The 22661-nt window shown below is 35.8% G+C and overlaps 1 protein-coding gene across 2 annotated transcripts in view; it reads right to left on the reverse strand.

Moving 5' to 3' along the window:
- Positions 1 to 6601: 6601 nt before the first annotated feature.
- ITFG1 (integrin alpha FG-GAP repeat containing 1) overlaps positions 6602 to 22661 on the reverse strand; it is a 249392-nt gene continuing 233332 nt past the window's right edge. Inside the window, exons 15-18 of one of the 2 annotated variants that reach the window (XM_032614034.1) lie at positions 15739 to 15863; positions 15092 to 15174; positions 10534 to 10651; positions 6602 to 7891 (exon numbers count right to left, since the gene is read on the reverse strand). In XM_032614034.1, the coding sequence (XP_032469925.1) occupies positions 7832 to 7891; positions 10534 to 10651; positions 15092 to 15174; positions 15739 to 15863 (386 nt within the window). In that variant the 3' untranslated portion in view covers positions 6602 to 7831. The remainder of the gene's footprint in view (positions 7892 to 10533; positions 10652 to 15091; positions 15175 to 15738; positions 15864 to 22661) is intronic. The other variant, XM_032614035.1, reaches the window with a different exon arrangement.

A 22661-nucleotide genomic window follows, 5' to 3' on the forward strand; every position in this document is an offset into this window, starting at 1 on the left:
CTTCCTTGATTTCTTTCATCGCTATTTTATAGTTTTTGGCATACAGATCCTATGCATGCTTTGTTGTATTTATACGTAAGAATTTCATTTTTGGGGTGTATTTTAAGTGGTATTTAAAACAATTTCAATTTCCAATTGCTCATTGCATTTATATAGGAATATGATTGATTTTTTTGTGTTCACCTTTTATCCTGCTGAACTTGCTGAATTCACTTAGTTCTAGGAAGTTTTGTGTGTGTGTATAGATTTTCTAGACTATTATGTCATGTACTAATAGGGACAGTTTTATTTCTTCCTTTCCAATCTGTATGCCTTTTATTTCCTTTTCTTGGCTTATCACTTTAAGATTTCCAGCACAACATTGTAAATCGACTATATTTCAATAAAAAAATTTTTAAAAGGGATTTCCCTGGTGGCGCAGTGGTTAAGAATCCACCTGCCAATGCAGGGGACATGGGTTTGATCCCTGGTCCAGGAAGATCCCACATGCTGCAGGGCAACTAAGCCCGTGCACCACAGCTACTGAACCTGCGCTCTAGAGCCCATGAGCCACTACTGAGCCCACACACCACAACTACTGAAGCCCATGTGCTGTAGGGCCCGTGTGCCACAACACTGAGCCCACATGCTGCAACTACTGAAACCCATGTGCCTAGAGCCTGTGCTCTGCCACAAGAGAAACCACCACAATGAGAAGCCCGTGCACCGCAATGAAGAGTAGCCCCTGCTCACAGCAACTAGAGAAAGCCTGCGTGCAGCAATGAAGACCAACGCAGCCAAAATAAATTTAAAAAAATTTTAAAAATTAGAAAAAGATCCTATATTAAAACAGATCTAGGGGTTTCCCTGGTGGTGCGGTGGTTAAGAATCAGCCTGTCCTGAATGCAGGGGACACGGATTTGAGCCCTGGGCCAGGAAGATCCCACATGCCACAGAGCAACGAAGCCCATGTGCCACAACTACTGAGCCTGCACTCCAGAGCCCGCGAGCCACAACTACTGAAGCCCCTGTGCCTACAGCCCGTGCTCCGCAAGAAGAGAAGCCACCGCAATGAGAAGCCCGCGCACCACAATGAAGAGTATAGCCCCTGCTCGCCGCAACTATAGAGAAAGCCTGCGTGCAGCAACAAAGACCCAATGCAGCCAAAATTAATTAACTAATTAATTAATTAAAAAAAAACAGGTCTACAAAAAATTTTCCAGTACTATGTTGAAAATTATCGGTGGGGGAAAGCATTCAGTCTCTCATCATTAAGTAGGTATCAATATTAGCTGTAGTTTTTTATTTTTATTAATGCCCTTTATTAGGTTAAGGAAGTTCTATTATAGTTTGCTTAGTTTTTTTTTGTTGTTGTTTTTAAAATTAGGAGCGGATGTTAGATGTCGTCAAATTATCTTTCTGTGTCTATTGAAAGGATAAGATGGTTTTTCTGACTTAATAGTATGATAAATTATATTACTTTTTTCTCCCCTCAAATAGTGAACTAGTTTTGCATTCTGGGATGAAACACACTTGGTAATGGTATATTATCTTTTTATATATTTCTGCATACAATTTGCTAATGTTTTGTTGAGAATTTTTGTATCTGTGTTATGAGGCATATTAGCCTGTAGTTTTATTTTCTTGCAGTGTCTTTGTTTTGGGCATTAGGGAAATATTGACCTTATAAAAGGAGTTGTGAGATATTCCTTCCTCTTCCTTTTCTTCAAGATACTGTGTAGAATAGGTATTATTTCTTAGATATTTGTAAAATTTGCCAGTGAAACCATGTGTTCCACTGAGTTTTCTTTTGTGGAAGGTTTGTTTTTTAATATAAAAATTTAACTTTTAAAAATAGATATGGTGTTTATTGATTTCTGCTTGGGTGTGTTTTGGTAGTTTATATCTTTTAAGGAATTGATCCATTTAATCTACTTTATTGAATTCATGGGCATAGCTAGTTCCTAGTATTTTTTATTATTATGCCTTTAATGTCTGTGGGATCTGTAGTGATGTCTTCTCTTTCGTTCATTATATTGGTTATTTATGTCTATTCCTTTTCTCTCCTGGTCAGAGGTGTAGCAATATTATTGATCTTTTCAAACAACCACCTTTTTATTTCATTGATTTCTGGTCTAATCATTTCCTTCTATCTTCTGTTTGCTTTAGATTTAATTTAATCTTTTTTTTTCTAGTTAAGGTGGAAACTTAGGTTACTGATTTTAGATCTTTTTTCTTTGTTAATATATGCATTTAATGCTATACATTTCCCTTTAAGCACTGCTTTCTCTGTCTCCTACAAATTTTATGTTTTATTTTATTTGGTTAAAAATTTTTTAAGTTTCCTCTGAGACTTCCTCATTGACTGCATGGTTATTTTTATTTTTTTTTGCGGTACGTGGGCCTCTCACTGTTGTGGCCTCTCCCGTTGCAGAGCACAGGCTCTGGACGCACAAGCTCAGCGGCCATGTCTCCAGGGCCCAGTCACTCCGCAGCGTGTGGGATCTTCCTGTACCGGGGCATGAACCTGTGTCCCCTGTATTGGTAGGTGGACTCTCAACCACTGTGCCACCAGGGAAGCCCCATGGTTATTTTAAAGTGAATTAATTTCCAAGTATTTTGGTATTTTCCAGGTATGTTTCTAGTTTAGTTCAATCTTAGTCTGAAGACTTATGTTGTATTTTTATTTGGTTAAAAGTATTTTAAAATTTCCTTTGAGACTTCCTCATTAGTCCCATGGTTATTTTAAAGTGCATTAATTTCTAGATATTTGGGTATTTTCTCTAGTTTAGTTCAGTTTTAGTCTGAGGATCTTTGTATAATTTCTATTCTTTTAAATTTGGTGAGGTTTGTTTTATAGCCCAGATAAATGTATCTTTTAGTGAATGTTCCATGTGCACTTAAGACAACTCTGTGTTTTGCTGTTGTTGGTTGAAGTGTTTTATAAGTCTCCATTAGGTTGATTGGTAGTGCTTTTCAGGTCACCTCTAAGTTTTCTGATTTTCTACTTTTTCTATCAATCACTGTAGATGAGTGTTGACATTTCCAACCTAAATCATGGTGTGTCTCTTTCTCCTTACAGGTCTGTTTTGCTTTATGTATTTAGTTTATACACATTTAGGATTTTTATGTCAAGAGGAGTGGAATGAACTTAGTTGAGTCTGTTCTCTTTAGCTGAGGCAGTCCACAAAGGGGGCTGACAGCCAACTATTGAAGGCATTCCCAGAAATTAGGATAATAAATCCTTTATTTTTGAAGGAGGATCTGGACATTATAGCATCTACCAGAGAAGTAATCAGGTTTTCTGTTTGAATCTGTTTTAGTTATGTCTTCATAGGAATTGGTCTATTTTGTTAAACTTTCAAGTTCCTTGGTATAAAATTGTTCTTAACATCTTCCTATTTTTGTTTTAATATATACTTTATCTGTAGTTATATCTCCTTTTTCACTTCTGATACTGGTTATTTGTGCCTGTTTTGTTTTTCTTGATAGAGGCTCTGGGGCAGCCTATAGCCAATAACTGAAGTGGGGGTGTAAAGGCCCAGCCTTCTTACCCTAACTTAGGACAGGTTAGGAGATAGAAGAGGTCATCCTATCTCAAAACTCACTGTAGGGTTGTAAGAGGCATTCTATTAAGAATGAATCACAACTTGATTTCTGCCTCTGCCCAGTCTTGCTTCCTTCCTTTCTTCTGTACAGGTGTTGATCAAGAGCACCCCCTAATCTATTATCTATTTTATTAGTCTTTTAAAATAACTGGCTAGGTGATGTAAAGCTAGGCTGCAAGTCATCACAAGGGCTGGTTAACTTTAGTTCACTTTTATACTGAGGAGTTGGCCTTAAGTATCCTAGCTTAATCCTCAGTAAGGTCTCTTGGACACAGTTCAAATTTTTGAGTTTCTTAAGTAGTTAGTTCTAGCTATCTGTAAAGATTAATATTTCCTGACGTTTATCCTTTCTTAGAGATTTTCTAAAGAACAAAAGGAAAATTATTTTTTAAAATTAAAAAAAAGTTATTTATTTATTGATGGCTGTGTTGGGTCTTTGTTGCTATGCACAGGCTTTCTCTAGTTTCAGCAAGTGGGGGCTGCTCTTTGTCGTGGTGCGTGGGCTTCTCATTGTGGTGGCTTCTCTTGCTGCAGAGCATGGGCTCTAGGTGCGTGGGCTTCAGTAGTTGTGGCACGCAGGCTCAGTAGTTGTGGCTCATGGGCTCTAGAGCGCAGGCTCAGTAGTTGTGGCGCACGGGTTTAGTTGCTCCATGGCATGTGTGATATTCCCGGATGAGGGCTTGAACCAGTGTTCCCTGCATTGGCAGGTGGATTCTTAACCACTGCACCACCAAGGAAGTCGAGGAAAATTATTTTTTAAAACATGGAATAAAGCTCATTTTTTTGTAATTACCATATGAACTCACTGGACCCTTGTATAAATCTAAGATATCTTAATTTACCTTGGTGATCTTATTTTTAGTAATAACTAAAATTTTTTAGTTTTTATAAGATTACTTAATCTTAGTAATCTTGGTGATCTTATTTTTCCTATATCTCAAAACATTTTGCTATAGGATTTCTCTGCTTGAAAAGGCTGTATCTATGTTGCCAAGATTGTTTTTACCTTTGATGGTTTAGTAACCACCACCTTTAGTAGAGAAGCACTTCACAACTTTATAGTGATACTTAATCTGAGGGTGAATCTCTAGGTATAGCTACTTGTAATAGGTCCCTACCTTTCCTTATCAAGAGTGGGAAGGGTATAAAAAGTATGTTTATAAGTCGTTACCTTTGAACCTGAGGCCTTCTAGGAGAAACTATTTTGAGAATTAAGTTTCTGAAAATATATAGTTTTTTGGCTCGTAGATGGAGAAATATAAAGCGCTAGTCTAGGTAAATGGTGTGTTAACAACAATGTATTTATTGTGTTTACAAGTATAGGTATATCTCGGAGATATTGTGGGTTTGGTTCCAGACCACCACAATAAAGCAAATATCATGGTAAAAAGTGAGTCTCACAAACTGTTTTGGTTTCCCACTGTATATAAACGTTATGTTTACAGTATATTGTAGCCTATACAATACAGCATTATGCAATAGCATTATGTCTTTTTAAAGACAATGTACATACATTAAAAAACACAAAACAAAACCCCAATTACAACAGTAACATCAAAAATCACTGATCACAGGTCACTATAACAAATATAATAATAATTTTAAAATTTGAAATATTACAAGAATTACCAAAATGTGACACAGAGACATGAAGTGAGCAAATGTTGTTGGAAAAATGGCACCAATAGACTTACTAGATGCAGGGTTGCCACAAACATTCAATTTGTAAAAAATGCAATATTTGTGAAATGCAGTAAAGCAAAGCACAATAAAGTGAGGTGTGCCTGTATGTGATTGTTATCTTCAAAATGGTTACTAAGTCTTAATTACTCCTCCTTGTTACCAAAAGGAGGAGGATTATAGAAGTAAAGATCAGTGGAAGACAGTCAAAATGTTGTTTGTCACTGCAATGGGAAACGGGAGGGAAGAAAAGAACCAGCATTTATCAAGTACTTTCTACGCACATATTGCTACTTAAGACTCAAAATAGTTTTTTAGGGTATCACTCAGTATCCTTGTTTTACAGATGAAGAAACCAGAGCTCAAAGAGGCAAAGTGACAGACTAAAAAGTCACAAAATGGGAGAGTTAGGCCCTGAATCCTGATTAGTTTGACCTCGAAGTCTTGTGCTCTTTCCACTACAGTATTCAAAATTAATATAAGGATCTTTGTACAGCTGGCCCTTGAACAACACGGGTGCTGACCTTCTGCACAGTCGAAAATCTGAGTATAACTTTCCTGTTAGACCTCTGTATCCGAGATTCCGCATCTGTGGATTCAACCAACCGTGTACTACCACGGTACATATTTATTGAAAAAAACCATTTATAAGTGGACTTGTGCAGTTCAAACCCATTTTGTTCAAGGGTCAACTGTATTTGATTCTCAATGTTGTGACACATTTTTCACCTGCTGCCCCTTAATGAATGACATTGATGTTTCATTGAAGGTTAGTATCAAGATACAGAAACACAGTATAAAGTCACTGATTGTATTGGGTTAGCCAAAAACTTCGTTCAGATTTTTCTGTAATATCTTAAGGGAAAACCGGAACGAACTTTTTGGCTAACCCAATATTTTTTGTTCTCATTACATTTTATATGCCTATAACACTATTCCTCGTAGACTCTGACTACAAGCGAGTTTTACAACTCATGCTATATCAGTTGATTGATACTAAACCTACCTGTCTTTAGGGACAGTGTAGAAAAGTGCCTGGCACAGTGTTGTAGGTTGATAAATGAATTTAACTGGATACCATAGTCAGAGATGCCTATCTTGCCCTGATAGGCAAGTCACTTCTGTCCAAATCTGTGATTTAGACTTCATAACCTCTAGGGCTTATCATGGTCCAAAGTAATTATTTACACACTCACCAAAATTCTTTGTTTCAATACAGAATATTTATTAAGAAGACATATTAACATGCTTAGATACACAAAGTAAACCACTTATACACATGCCATTCTCAGTGAACTGTAAGGAAAAGAACCATGAAGAACAAAATTAGTTGCTTTCAGATAAGTTTTTGTGTTTTATAGCTATCATACGTCCATTTGCATATTAGGAAGTTATTAGCACTGATATATAAACTTTTTCCCAATCTTACATGTAACTTTTTGGCAAGGGGAAGTTCATAAAAATTTGCATTGAAGTCTGAATGTAAATTATAGACTGTTACAAGCTTTTGAGAATAGAAATGTGATTGAAGATTTGCATTCCCAGATGCTATCTACAGCAGTTTCCTTTCAAGAAATCAAATGCTTTTCATTACCACATGATAAGAATCAGTGTTCAAATGAAAATTATTAGGGCACATTAATTCTTGGAGGGTATTATGATATAATTTTCAGTTAATATAAACAAGTAATAAATCTTTATAGAGGGTGTCAACACCAGGAATTTAAGTTTTCCAAAGACTATGCTTTCTACATGCCTGAAAATAAAATCCTATCAAGTCTAAATATATTTTGATAATTAGTTGTAGAAGTCTGTAAAAAAATTATTTAATAATAATAAATAATGGCAACTATCACTTATTGAAAATTTACTCTATGCTAGGCACCAAGCTGGGTACTTTGTGTACATCATCCCATTTAATGTATACAATACCTCAAGTGAATAGTGTATTAGCTCTGTTTATAAACAAGAAAACTAAGGCTTAAGCAATTAGCCAAGTTCAAACAGCTTGTAAGTTGTGTAACCAGGAGTTTAAGGCAAGTCTGACTGCGATTCCAAAGCCAGCGTACCCAATCACTATATTGTATACCATCAGTGAAAGACCCCTTGACATGCTATAATGAGGGTGAATGGTTAATAATTTTATCTCTGATACATTCACAGAAGTATAATTTGCATCGTTAGAATAAGAAACAGGATGGATTCAAGTGGAAAACAAAAAACCCTGCTCATTTAAATATTTTTATTTACACATATCTTTTTCCATCATCATTATTCTAATAAGATTATAAATACGTAAACACCTTAGTACATGCAACACATTCCGCGAAGGAACAAATATGTACAGCACAATTGAAAAAAGAACCCAAATTATTGTATACAAAATGCTTTAAAAAAAGACCTTGTAACACATTCAGACCATATTTATTTGAATACTTTCCAATAATTACCAAGGGATGTATCATTTATAAATAATAAAATCGCCTGTTTTCTTCTATAAGCCAAGTTTAGTATTTCAGTTAATCAAGTGAATAGCCGTTCCATTATGCACTGCTAAAGGCAAGTCACATAGCATCAAAATGAAACCGATGGGCTTCTTGTCGTTTTTCTCTATCATCTGCTTTCTGAAAAAGAATTTTAGACTAGTTTATAAATGATAGGAAAATGTCAAGAAAAGATTAATTTAAAAAGTGGTTAATTAAAAAAATAAAAGCCCTGAGCAATTAATAGGTAAAAGGTGTGATTTTATTATGTAATAATCTTATGAAATATTTTTATAGTTTACAGTAGCTATCTTATAATGAACAATCCTCTAAATTGAATTTAAAAAACCAACAAGAAATGTTCCTTAAAAGCTTAGTTTGTTATTTATTACTTATTTGAAAGTAGGAGTAAACATTAGATTTTGTAAGAATGGAATCAACTGTTACATTTTTCCCATTCTTAACACTGCTGAATCTAATTATATTAAAGTACATTAATTATTTTGGGGTTAACCTATTGATTTTGCATATATTTATTGATCCTCTATTCCCAGCAAAGTATTGTGCTTGGAATTTTTTTTTTGGCTGTGCTGTGCGGCATGTGGGATCTTAGTTCCCCAACCAGGGATCGAACCTGCGCCCCCTGCAGTGGAAGCGTGGACTCTTAACCACTGGACCACCAGGGAAGTCCTATGTGCTTGGAATTTTGAGGGATTAGAAAACCCCTCAGTTTTGTGTCTTGTTCTCAAGGAACTTATTAAAGCCTAAAAAGAAAATAGCAAAACATACTAAATAGCTATTTCAGCATAAAATGTGAAAAATGTTACCAATATTCTGAGATTACTTCTGGGTTGGCATGATGAAAGGCAAAGCTTTGAAAAGATAGTGTTTATGGAAATGAAGAGGAGGGACATTCACTGCAAGATGCGGGAAGAACAGGAACAATCCTGAGAAGTCTGGCAGGAGCACGGGATATGTGAAAGTAACTGATAAGATAAAGACTGGAAAGGTGTATGGTAGAGTCACATGGAAGTACTATGTAGGCTATAGGCTGAGGGAGTTACACATTTTAGGCAGGGGGTGGTCACCAGAGGTTTTTGAGCAGAGGAGTGACATGATTAAGACTAAACTTAATGATGAGTAATCCGGCAGCAAAGTGCTAAATGGAGCGAAGGGGAGAGAATGGAATTTGGGAGGACAGGGAGTATTTAACAAGGAGCTGAACTAAACTAAAAGCACTGGTGTAAGGAATTCAGAAGTGGAGTCAGCTGCAGAGATTGTAGGGAGGCACAATGAGGAGGGCAACTGATTAAATCCTGTAGTGAGTAAGAAAGAGAGACAGCTTTAGGAAACTGGTTTTAAGTTGCTTGCAAGTGATCTAGGTAGAGGGTGTCATGGTGACAGTTGGAAGTAGGGGAGAGACCTTTAGAGAGAGATGAGGGCTGGGCATCTCTGAGGTAATAGCTCAAGCCATGATTTTAGATAAAACTGGCAGGGAAAGTATATAAAGAGGGCCTAGGGCAGACACCGTGGCAGAAAGAACAGCCAGTGTAGGTGAAAGAGAAGTGGTCCAAGAGGTAGGAGACAAACCACAGTATCACAGACGGAGGCAGTACACAGATATGTATTTCAATCCGTATTTGTATTTAAAACTTCAGTTTTTAGCCACTGCATCATTATTATTGTAAGTCTACAATGTTTACACTGTAATTAGATCTCCTGTGAAATCAATAAAATTAATTTCTTTTCCTTCATAGGTCTAGAGCTGTGTAATATGTCATACTATGTTCTGACATTTCTAGACAAAAGTAAATAGAGTCATCTTTGATCTTACCTCTTAAGTTGCAATTTTAAAATCAACTGAATATGTAACTTTATGTTATCATTTTTTGTATGAACGGAGTGTTTTTTTGAGAGACAAACCTATGAACATTTATTAGAACAATTAACATGTTCTCTTTTTCATAAGTTAAAACAGGTAACATAAAGCAGATGGTAATTTTAGTTAAGAAAAATGATTATCATGAGCATCACAATCTAAAAATAATAGATGCAAAAATGAAAACACTTTTGAGACACATAGAGCCCATTTTGGAGAACATTATTGGAACCCACTAGTTATGTAATAAATATATATTCATACACAAGTAGAAATTAGCTTTTTAAATTTATATCTAAACTATGAATAAATTTATGTGATAGCCTTTTTCTCTCCTCATAAACATTATATAAAAACTACATGTTTGGAGTTTTGTTTTTAATTATTATTTAGGGTGTTATACTAAAGAACAGAAATCAGTTTAGTTTAGTACAAAGAATACTTGATAGATGGAAAAGATGTTTATCACTTTGCTACTTCCCACCTAAACTCTCTCTGCTCTAATTTTTTATAAAGAGATAGCTGTTATTCCCTGAAAATAATGTCCATGGCCCTATCAGTAAATAATGGACACAGGCTCATTTAAGAAATGATTATTATTTTCCAGGCCAATATGAAATTACTTCTAATTAAGCTTTTCGATATGCCTGTTGATTTGGGGGTGTTCACTTTATTACTTTTGTACAGTATCAGAGTTTTAAAACACATAGTCTGATTTGCAGGAATTGCTAAGAGACATTAGTAACTCAGGGGGATGAAAAAAATTATCATTAATACGATGACATTACAGACAGAACTTGAAAAATCAGAAAATCTTAGTCATGTGAAAAAGTTTGAAATATAGTGTTTTTAAAGAGTAACATATTACTATTATAAAGTTAATGATCCATTTAAATGAACAAACCTTTTCCTGCCAATGTAAAATGCCAATTATTGCCAAGATGAAAACACAGACTCCGATGAGCGCTATAGCAGTAAGCAGAACAATGTTACTTGGTGTAAGATACAGTTTGGCACTCCAGCTGTAGATGAAAAGAGAAGAATTAAAATTACACATTTTAATTTAAAAATAACAAAATACTATTGAGACCAAAAAGCAAAAGAGCTTATTAATTAATGAATCAGTCCATTCATTCATTAATTCATTCACCTATCTATCCATTCATTATAAATAAAACAAAAGCAATTAAAATTAAGATAGGGTTAAGAATATTGACGATCCAGCAGAGTTCAGATTTTTACTCCAAGAACTGAAATAGAATAGAATTTTTGATGAGATGCTTTCCTATTTTTCTTTGCTCCTGTGAGAATTATTCTTAGGTAAACTTATCAAGGGTACTTTAGGCAATCTTAGACATTGTTTTTATGTCTTGTTTGACTTACTGAATTAGAAACCTTGAACTTTAAGGCTATATAGTCACATGATTTTTGATAAGATTTCTATATCTTATTTTTTGACCCCTGTTCACATATGTACTATGACTAAGTAAAAGAACCGTATGTCCAAGTAGGTGTAGATAGATGCTTGTACAAAATGTCATGTTGGAGGGTTTACATTATTACAATGACACTGAGACTTCTTACAAAATCACTTTTAGTTCCTCAGTGTTAATGGCAATATACAAACTTCAGCATAAATAGAATTAGCTCTTTCTTCTAAAACAGTCCACATAATACAGCACTTGCAAACACTGAAAAGCCTAAAACTGAGGTCTATATTACCAATACTGTAGGTGGTTATATATAAAGAACTTTTTGTTCTCTCTGGAAATAGATAATGGATATATTTTCATCTTAAAAGATTAATAAAGGTAAGATTATTCTGATAAATGGCAAGCACCAACTGACTTATTTTGGGATAATTAAAATTTACTGATCCATAAGTTAGCCTCTAGTCAATAAATCTCAAAATACACCTCAAACTAAAATCAAATTGGTTTTTATTATGTACATAAATTTGAAAAGAACATTTTTTTTCAGAAAGAGCAAGAGAAATGTGAAAAATGTTGAGCTTATTATGGAAGAAAGGCTATAACAAAATTTCCCAGAAATTCAAGAGTAAGAAAACCTTAAGAAACAAATACTGTTAATCAGTTGAGGTTAGCTATTCTCAGCACCTTACCTCATACATAAGAAAAGGTCCTTTCATGAGATTTTTTTGGTAGTTCCAATTTATCTATCTATCTATCTATAAGTCTTTATTGAATTTGTTACAATATTGCTTCTGTTTTATGTTTTGGCTTTTTGGCCCCAAGGCATGTGGGATCTTAGCTCACCAACCAGAGATCAAACCCGCACCCCCTGCATTGGAAGGTGAAGTCTTAACCACTGGGCCACCAGGGAAGTCCCGGTAGTTCTAATTTAAAAATAGATTTTAAAAACCCATGAATAAAGGAATTTCGGTAAGAAAAACAATGAACAAAAGGCCAATACTGAGTTTCTTACTCAGAAGCAGTCATTCTTCTCAGTTTCTTACATATCCTTCCAGAGGTATTCTATACATATATAAACACATACGCATAGATATTTTCTTTATAAATCACAAATCATTGCTTATTATTCATAAGTGCATTTTCCTTTTATCTTTTGCTTTACCACTCTATTTTAAAAGATTATCATGATATTGCATGATATAGAAGTACTATAATTCATATAGTTTCTTGTGCAGATTCATTTTGTTATAAATTTCAAAATTTTAATAGACTCATTAAAAAAGTCTAAACTCAGACCATAACTGTTTTTTTTTTTTCTTTGCAGTACACGGGCCTCTCACTGTTGTGGCCTCTCCCGTTGTGGAGCACAGGCTCTGGACGTGCAGGCTCAGCGGCCATGGCTCACAGGCCCAGCCGCTCTGCGGCATGTGGGATCCTCCCGGACCAGGGCACGAACCCGTGTCCCCTGCATCAGCAGGAGGACTCTCAACCACTGCGCCACCAGGGAAGCCTGTAACTGTTTTTATTGATATCTTATTTCAAGCATAATGCTGTAATAAAGTTGTTTTCTTAAGTAGTTTGGTTCTAAAGCCCATAAATCCACCATAAAATACCTCCAGGGGTGTGCTGGTAAACTGGCTCTCTGGGGGGAAAAAACCCCCTGAGTGGCACTTGCCAATTTTCATGGTGTAAACAGTCCCATTATAGCTGATTTTAACGTGACCTCCCTGAACAGAAGTGGAAAGAGATGCACACAATCAGCTCATGAGGTGGCGTGAGCTGGTTCTAGCAAACCATCTAAAAATTTAATAAAGGACAATACAACCTGCACTTGTTATTTGTTATCTTTTTGATGATGGCCATTCTGACAGGTGTGAGGTGATATCTCATTGTGGTTTCGATTTGCATTTCCCTGATGATTAGTGATGCTGAGCATCTTTTCATGTGCCTTTTGGCTACCTGTATGTCTTCTTTGGAAAAAATGTCTATTCAGATTCTCTGCCCATTTTTTAATAGATACAGTATGGGGATTCCTCAGAAAATTAAAAATAGAACTACCATATGATCCAGCAATTCTACTCCTGAGTATTTGCCCAAAGAAAATGAAAACATCAATTAGAAAAGATACATGCACCCCTATGTTCATTGTGCCATTATTTACAATAGTCAAGGTAATGGAAGCAACCTAAGTGCCCAGCAATAGATGAAGGGATAAAGAAGATGTGAGTGCTCTCCCTCTCTCTCCTCCCTCTCTCTCTACACACACACACACACACACACACACACATTTATACATATACACATACACACAATGGAATATTGCTTGGCTACAAAAAAGAATGAAATCTTGCCATTTGTAACAACATGGATGGACCTAGAGAGTATCATGCTAAGTGAAAAAAGTCAAACAGAGAAAGACAAATACTGTATGATTTCACTTATATGTGGAATCTGGAAAACAAGACAAATGAACAAACATAACAAAACAGAAACAGAGTTATAGATACAGAAAAATAAACAGGTGGTTGCCAGAGTGGAGAGGGATGAGGGGAGGAGACAAATGGGTGAGGGCGATTGAGAGGTACAAACTTCCAGCTGCAAAGTAAATGAGTCACGGGTATGAAATGTACAGTGTGGGGAATATAGTCAATAATTATGTAATAACTTTGGCAACAGATTGTAACCAGACTTAACCATGGTGATCATTTTGAAGTGTTTATAAACATCAAATCACTATGTTGTGTAACAGGAACTAACATAGTATTATAGGTCAGTTATATTTCCAAAAAAAGTCATAGAAAAAGAGATTAGATTTGTGGTTACCAGAGGTGGGAGGTGGGAGGTGGGAGGGGGAATTGGATGAAAACAGTCAAAAGGTACCAACTTTGAATTATAAGATAAATAAGTACTAGGGGTGTAATGCACAACACGACAAACAAAATTAACACTGCCATATGTTATATATGAAATTTGTTAAGAGAGTAAATCCTAAGAGTTCTCATCACAAGGAAAAACGTATTTTTTTCTGTTTAATTTTGTATCTATGTGAGAAAATGGATGTTCACTAAACTTACTGTGATAATCATTTTTTGATGTATGTAAGTTAAATCATTATGCTGTATACCTTAAACTTACACAGTGCTGTATGTCAATTATATCACAATAAAACTGGAAGAAGAAAAAAGAACAGTACAGGCTGTATTTTCAGAAGAAATGTAATAAGCCACTAGTTACATTTTAATAGCTTATTTTTTCATATTGACATGAGAGTAGCCTTAAGAACAAGTTATATTTTTCCCAATGAAATTTAAATGTTAATGAATACTTTCACCACCTACTTTTTGAAATAATGGAATCAACCTAATAATTTAAAGAAAAACAAACAGAGATAAAGATTTAGAATTAAATGCTATATTATACAAGGAATATGTTTTGCTAATAAAGATAAAAATACCTACTGTTCACTGAAAAATTACTATATGCTGGGTACTGTGTTAAGCATATTTCATCCTCATTCTTGTAAGGTAGGTATTTTATCTCCCAATTTCTACAGTGCAGAAATTGACCCTCAGAGAGAACAAAGGACTAGCTTCCAATCTCAGTCAGCTAGCAGTGGATCTGAGTTTCTAGCCTGGGTCCGCTGAACTTCAAAATTTGTGCCTAACAACTGTGGGATATATACCACTTCTCAAAGCATTTGCTAAAAAAGATCATTGCTTATAAAGTTCAGCAGCCTGAAATTTTAGAATTTATGGCCAGTAAACTGAAGACCAGTTTATTTAAGCTGAATATGTATAAATCCCTAGTTAGTTAACCTGCTGTTTTTCTAATAAGGTTTAGTTTGTTCTTCGTGAAAAATGTCAGGGACCTTTTGTGTAGGTACGTTTAGGCATTTAAAGTTTGCTGTAAGCAAATTAAGTCATGACACTCATGGGAACACAGCAGGAATAGAGAAAGTTTTTAAAAGATATAACTATGATTCAGAGTTGACAGTATTTTTACCAAATTCAGTTCAAGCAAGGACATTACCTTCGAGGAACATTGTGAGGATATGGAATGACAATTAGCTGAGAATTTGGAATGATTGCGGTCCATTCTTGTTTCCGTATAGACTGGAAAAAGAATTTAAGAACATTTAACATTCAGTACACTTTAAAAACACAATAATGATTCTAAATAAATAAGAAAAAGCTTAAGTACTCTTTGATTAACTGAAATCCTAGGTATGGATTAAGCTGAATTTACATATATTAGGCCCCAAACAGGACGCCTATCGGCAAAAATTTCTCCATCTTTTCAGGGAAGGATTATATTTCTGTCTCACGGATTCATTAATTTATTGAACACACTTATGTAGCAGGCACTGTTCGAGGTGCTATGAACAAATGCTGCTTTGGAGCTAAAATTCAAGTTGAGGTAGAGTCTGACAATAAACAAAATAAAAACATTTGGTATGTTAGATGGTGAAAATGATAAGGAGAAAAAGCAGGGAAGAGGAGGGGCAGGAAGTCTTAAGGTTTATTTCTTCAAATTATAATGTGCTCTATGTAAGGTAAGCTTTGATTGGTCACTACCAATGAATTTTAAAAATTCTTTAAATGGAATAAAAATATTTTAATTCAAATATTTGAATAGTAAATATTAAAAAATAGATTAATTATACATTTTTTACTCACCTTCTCTCCAGATGGACGGGGAATACCAACATAAAGATGATCAAGAAAATTTGCACTTCGACCTAAACCAAGTACATTGTATGGCAGTTGGAGAGCTAAATGTGCCGACTGGCTAAGTTGTCCAGCTAAATTTATTAAAAGAAAGAAAAAAGAACAATACATCTTTGGAGACATTGCTCTCATCAAACATTAAAATGATAAATGTTACAAGTTTAGGTGCTAGAACTTATCTTTAAGCATAAAAATGTGAAATGAAATGCCCAGTTCATTATACTAATGATTCATTTTTTAAACAGTAAGAGAGATAATTCACATCTCATAAACATCACCTATTTAAAGTATACAGTTAAGTGGTTTTGAGTATATTCAAAAAGGTGTTGAGCTGTAAGCACAATCAAATTTTAAAACATTTTCATCACCCAAAAAAGAAACTCCATACCCATTAGCAGTTATTCCTATTTCTAAGCCCTACACTTCCAGATACAGGTAACCACTAATCTACTTTCTTTATAGATTTGCCTATCCTGGAGATTCATATAAATGCTATCAAGCAATGTGTGCTCTTTTTATGAATAATGCTGCTGTAAACATTCACATACAAGTTTCTGTGTCAACTTATGTTTTCTGAAATGGCTGTATCATTCTACATTCCCAACATTAATAGTTGAGGGTTCCAATTTTTCCAAATTCTAACACTTTTTTTTTTTTTTTTTTTTTTTTTTACGGTACACGGGCCTCTCACTGTTGTGACTTCTCCCGTTGTGGAGCACAGGCTCGGGATGCTCAGGCTCAGCGGCCATGGCTCACCGGCCCAGCCGCTCCGTGGCATGTGGGATCTTCCTGGACCGGGGCACGAACCCGTGTCCCCTGCATCGGCAGGCGGACTCTCAACCACTGCGCCACCAGGGAAGCCCTGTCTATCTTTTTGATCATAGCCATTCTAGTGGTTATGAACTGGTATGTCATTGTGGCTTTCATTTACATTTACCTAATAACTAATGATGTTGAGCTTTCTTTTCATGTGCTTATTGGCCATTTTTGTAGCTTCGTTTTTAGGTCTTAAGGTTGGTAGCGAGTGGTCTCTTCTTTCATTCTGGATTTCAGTAATTTGAGTCTTCTCTTTTTCTTGATCAGTCTAGCTAAAGGTTTGTACATTTTGTCAATCTTTAAAAAACCCAACTTTTGGTTCAACTGGTTTTTCTCTATGATTTTCTACTCCCTACTTATTTCCTCTCACTACGTCCTGTCTTCTGCTTGCTTTGGGTTTAGTTTGCTGTTCTTTTTCTAGCTTCTCGAGGTAGAAAGTTAGGTTATTGATTTCAGATTGTTGTTATTCCTTAATATAGGCATTTGCAACAATAAATTTTCCTCTAAGAACTGTTTTTCCCTCTAAGAACTCCATATATTTTGGAAGGTTGTGTTTCTGTTTTCATTCACCTAAAGTATTTTCTAGTTTCTCTTGTGATTTCTTCTTTGACCCATTGGGTTTTTAGGACTGTGTTGTTTCATTTCCAGATATTTTTGAATTTCTAAATTGTTATTGATTTCTAATTATCATCCCGTTGCAGCTGGGGAACATACTTGGGATGATTTCAATATTTTTAATTTATTGAGGCTTGTTTTATGACCTAGCATATGGTCTGTCCTGGAGAATGTTCCATGTGTGCTTGAGAAGAATGCATATTCTGCCGCTGTTGGGTGGAGTGTTCTATACAAGTCTGTTAGGTTTAGTTGGTTTATAGTGTCATTATCTCTTCTTTATTGATTTTTTGCTAAGTTGTTTGATACATTACTGAAAGTATTAAAATTGGGGTAATAAAGCCTCCAATTTCTCTCTTCATGTATCTTGGGGGCTCTGTTATTAGGTGTGTATGTCTTTGTAGTTGTTACATCTTCCACATGGATTGACCTTTTTATTATCATTATAAAATGTCCTTCTTTGTCTCTAGTAACAATTTTTGTCTTAAAGCCCTAGTTTTATCTGATATTAGAATGGTCACTCCAGCTCTCCTTTGGTTACTCTTTGCATGGTATAATTTACACCCCCCCCTTTTTAAAATTTCAACTTATTTGTATCATTGAATCTAAAGTGTTTCTCTTGCAGATAGCACCTAGTTGAGTCATATTATATTAGCCATTCTGCCAATCTCTCTGCCTTTTGATAGGAGTGTTTATTCCATTTACATTCAATGTAATTACTGATAGGGTAGGACTTTTGCTTGCCATTTGCTATCGGTTTTCTATATGTCTTTTTAATTGTTCTGCTCCTCCATTGCTGCTTTAATTCCATAGTTTCTTTTATTATATATTTTCTGAGCTATTTTCTTAGTGGTTGCCTGTGGATTGCAATTAGCATATTAACTTAACAAAATAACAATACCTAGCACACACAACTTTCCTCCCAAATCCTCTCTCCCTTGTAATACTGTTATTATACAAATTATATTTTTATATATTATCAGCCCATTGACACAAATTTATTACTTTATGTAGTTGTTCCGTAAATCACCTAGGAAATAAGAGGAACTATTTGACAGAAATACATAAACTATATTTTATACTTATCTATAGTTTTACAGGTGTTTTTTACTTGTGTGGATTCAAGTTATTGTCTAGTTGTCCTCTCAGTTCAGCCTTAAGGGCTCCCTTTAGTCTTCTTTTTCTTTTTTTTTTTTTTGCGGTACGCGGGCCTCTCACTGTTGTGGCATCTCCCGTTGCGGAGCACAGGCTCCGGATGTGCAGGCTCAGTGGCCATGGCTCATGGGCCCAGCCGCCCTGCGGCATGTGGGATCTTCCCGGACCGGGGCACGAACCCGTGTCCCCTGCATCGGCAGGCAGACTCTCAACCACTGCGCCACCAGGGAAGCCCAAGTGTGAACTCTTTGAGTTACTCTGAGTTTGTTGAGTTTCTATGTGCAGATTAGTGTTTTTCATCATATTTGGATGGTTTCAGCCATTCTTTCTTTAGATATACATTCTGCCCCTTTCTTTATCTCTTTTTCTTCTAAGACTCGCTTTATGCATATGATGGTATGATTGATGGTGGCGCCACAGGTTCTGAGGTTGTTCATTTTTCTTTCTGTATACTCTCAATTGACCTATATTCAACTTTGCTGATTCTTTTGCCAGCTCAAATCTGTTGTTGAGCACTCTACAGAATTTTTCATTTCAGTTACTGTACTTTCAACTCCAGAATTTCCATTTGATTCTTAAAATGATCTTTACTTCTTCACTTATATCTTCTATTAGTGGGACATAGTTGTAATACTTACCTTTAGTTTTTTAATCCTAGTTTCCTTTAGGTCTTTGAGCATGTTTATAATAGCCAATTTATAGGTTCTGTTAACTAAGTCCAACACCACTGGGCACATTTTCTGTTGTTTGCTTTTTTTAAAAAAAATGTGTATGTGGCATACTTTCCTGTTTCTTTGCATGTTTTATAGTGTTTTTTGGTTGTTGTTGGAAAGTGGACTTCTTAGATAATATAACAGCTATGGAATCTCCCTCTAAGGGTTTGATGGTCTTTCGTTTTGTTACTGTTGTTGCTCATTTGTTTAGTGACTTTCTTAGATGGATTCTATAGATTCTGTATTCCTTACAGTGCCTGCCACAAAGTTCTTTTATTTTCTTATTTTTAAAGTTCTTGTTCTAAGCCTGGTTTCCGAGGAGGCATATATGACTCAGTATAACTCAGTGGTCAGCTAATGATTGGCCATTAGATTTCCTTAAATATCTTGCCTGTATATCTTCCAAACTTTGTCAGTGGGATTTGTGTGTGAAGATATGCCTTCAAACTTCAGGCACTTTACAAGATAGCCTTACCTTTCATTTCTTGCTTGAGCAGAGCCTCGAGGTAGCACACTCAAGCTAAGTATCTGAATGAGGTATTTTCTTTTCTAGGCATGTTCTTAGCCATGTAAGATGTCCAAGAATATATTTTAGCCTTTCAAAGTTGCCTGTGGCTGTCTGGTGCCTCAGGGCTTCCTTTTATGTTTTGGCCAGGCTCTTGTTCACTACACCTGGGATTTTTCCAACAGACTGTTGTTTTGGGTAATGTCTTGGAGGAATAGGGCTTTTCTTTTTCCTGCTGGGTTGAACTCTGAGTCAAATCAAATAGCCCCAACATCCTGAGAAGGGATTTTCCAAGGAGTTGCTAGTTTAGACGCATATTGACAGTGCTATAGAGATGGGAATTTTAATGGACTCCAAACTTCCATCCCGTCCACTGACTGTGAGGCTACTAGCTATTCATGGCTGCTGCACCATTCAGCAGAGAGGGGAGGTGGGATGTAAACAGCCCCAAGAAATGCCACAGACCCTGTTGTCTTAAGTATCAGGAGTTCCTCTTGGATAGACAATGCTCAGAACATTCTGTGGCTTTGGTTAATTTCCAGAGTTCTGAAATGGTTAACGTTAGTTGTTAGGCCAGTACTTTTTGTTTGTTTGTCTGTTTGTTTTATGGGGAGGGAGGGGACAGCAGGTTCATGAAGTCCTCACACTGACATTCCAAAAATCAATCTCTCCCTATCATGGTTCACTTAAAAAGACGGTATTTACTTGCTAGGTATTTGCTACATAATTAAACAGAATATTTAAATATTAACAGGGTTAGGGACTTCCCTGGAGGTCCAGGGCTGGAACTCTGCACTCCCAGTGCAGGGGGCCCAGGTTCAACCCCTGGTCAGGGAACTAGATCCCACATGCCGCAACTAAAAGGTCCTCCCCATGGTGACAAGGATCCCACGTGCTGCAACTGAGATCTGGCACAGCCAAATTAAAAAAAAAAAAAAATTACAGAGTTAGTTAATACCTAAACATTTTAATATTCAGTGGGACTCTGCTAAACATCTACTAATGTACCCAGATATATGACATCATTGGAAAGTATATATACCTGATTTTTTATACAATTCTTACATTAGTAAGAGAAAGGTATAATGAAAAGGAACACTGAATTTAGGGATAGGCACTCTTAATACAGTTAAACTATGTATGTAAAACTGTAAAGCTGCATGGGCTACAGAATCAGTTTGTCTCATAGACTTATGCTGATTGAATGATAATGCTTAAAAGAGTGCCTAAGAGGCAGTAAATGTTGTTAAACTAAATGTTAAATATGGCAGAAGCAAGAACTACAATCCTGCAGCCTGTGGAACAAAAACCACATTCACAGAAAGACAGAAAAGACAAAAAGGCAGAGGGCTATGTACCAGATGAAGGAACAAGATAAAACCCCAGAAAAACAAGACAGGCAACCTTCCAGAAAAAGAATTCAGAATAATGATAGTGAAGATGATCCGGGACCTCGGAAAAACAATGGAGACAAAGATTGAGAAGATGCAAGTAATGTTTAACAAAGACCTAGAAGAATTAAAGAACAAACAAACAGCGATGAACAATACAGTAACTGAAATGAAAACTACACTAGAAGAAACCAATACCAGAATAACTGAGGCAGAGGAATTGGATATGTGACCTGGAAGACAGAATGGTGGAATTCACTGGTGCGGAACAAAACAAAGAATGAAAAGAAATGAAGACAGCCTAAGAGACCTCTGGGACAACATTAAACGCAACAACACTTGCATTATAGGGGTCACAGAAGGTGAAGAGAGAGAGAAAGGACCTGAGAAAATATTTGAAGTGATTATAGTCGAAAACTTCCCTAACATGGGAAAGGAAATAGCTACCCAAGTCCAGGAAGCGCAGCGAGTCCCATACAGGATAAACCTAAGGAGAAACATGCTGAGACACACAGTAATCAAATTGGCAAAAATTAAAGACAGAAAAATTATTGAAAGCAGCAAGGGAAAAAGGACAAATAACATACAAGGGAACTCCCATAAGGTTAACAGCTGATTTCTCAGCAGAAACTCTGCAAGCCAGAAGGGAGTGGCATGATATACTTAAAGTGATGAAAGGGAAGAACCTACAACCAAGATTACTCTACCCGGCAAGGATCTCATTCAGATTCGATGGAGAAATCAAAAGATTTACAGACAAGCAAAAGCTAAGAGAATTCAGCACCACCAAACCAGCTCTACAACAAATGATAAAGGAACTTCTCTGAGTGGGAAACAACAGAGAAGAAAAGGACCTACAAAAACAAACCCAAAACAATTAAGAAAATGGTCATAGGAACATACGTATTGATAATTACCTTAAACGTGAATGGATTAAATGCTCCAACCAAAAGACATAGGCTTGCTGAATAGATACAAAAACAAGATCCATATATATACTGTCTACTAGAGACCCACTTCAGACCTAGGGACACATAAAGACTGAAAGTGAGGGGACGGAAAAAAGATATTCCATGCAAATGGAAATCAAAAGAAAGTTGGAGTAGCAGTACTCATATCAGTAAAACAGACTTTAAAATAAAGAATGTTACAAGAGACAAGGAAGGACACTACATAATGATCAAGGGATCAATCCAAGAAGAAGATATAACAATTATAAATATATATGTACCCAACATAGAAGCACCTCAATACATAAGACAACTGCTAACAGCTATAAAAGAGGAAATCAACAGTAACACAATAATAGTGGGGGACTTTAACACCTCACTTACACCAATGGACAGATCATGCAAAATGAAAATAAATAAGGAAACAGAAGCTTTAAATGACACAAAAGACCAGATAGATTTATTTGATATTTATAGGACATTCCATCCAAAAACAGCAGATTACACTTTCTTCTCAAGTGCGCATGGAACATTCTCCAGGATAGATCACATCCTGGGTCACAAATCAAGCCTCAGTAAATTTAAGAAAATTGAAATCATATCAAGCATCTTTTCTGACCACAACGCTATCAGATTAGAAATGAATTACAAGGAAAGAAACACAAACACGTGGAGGCTAAACAATACGTGACTACATAACCAAGAGATCACTGAAGAAATCAAAGAGGAA

This window comes from Phocoena sinus, chromosome 19 (assembly GCF_008692025.1).
Source record: "Phocoena sinus isolate mPhoSin1 chromosome 19, mPhoSin1.pri, whole genome shotgun sequence".
NCBI classification, from domain to species: Eukaryota; Metazoa; Chordata; class Mammalia; order Artiodactyla; family Phocoenidae; genus Phocoena; species Phocoena sinus.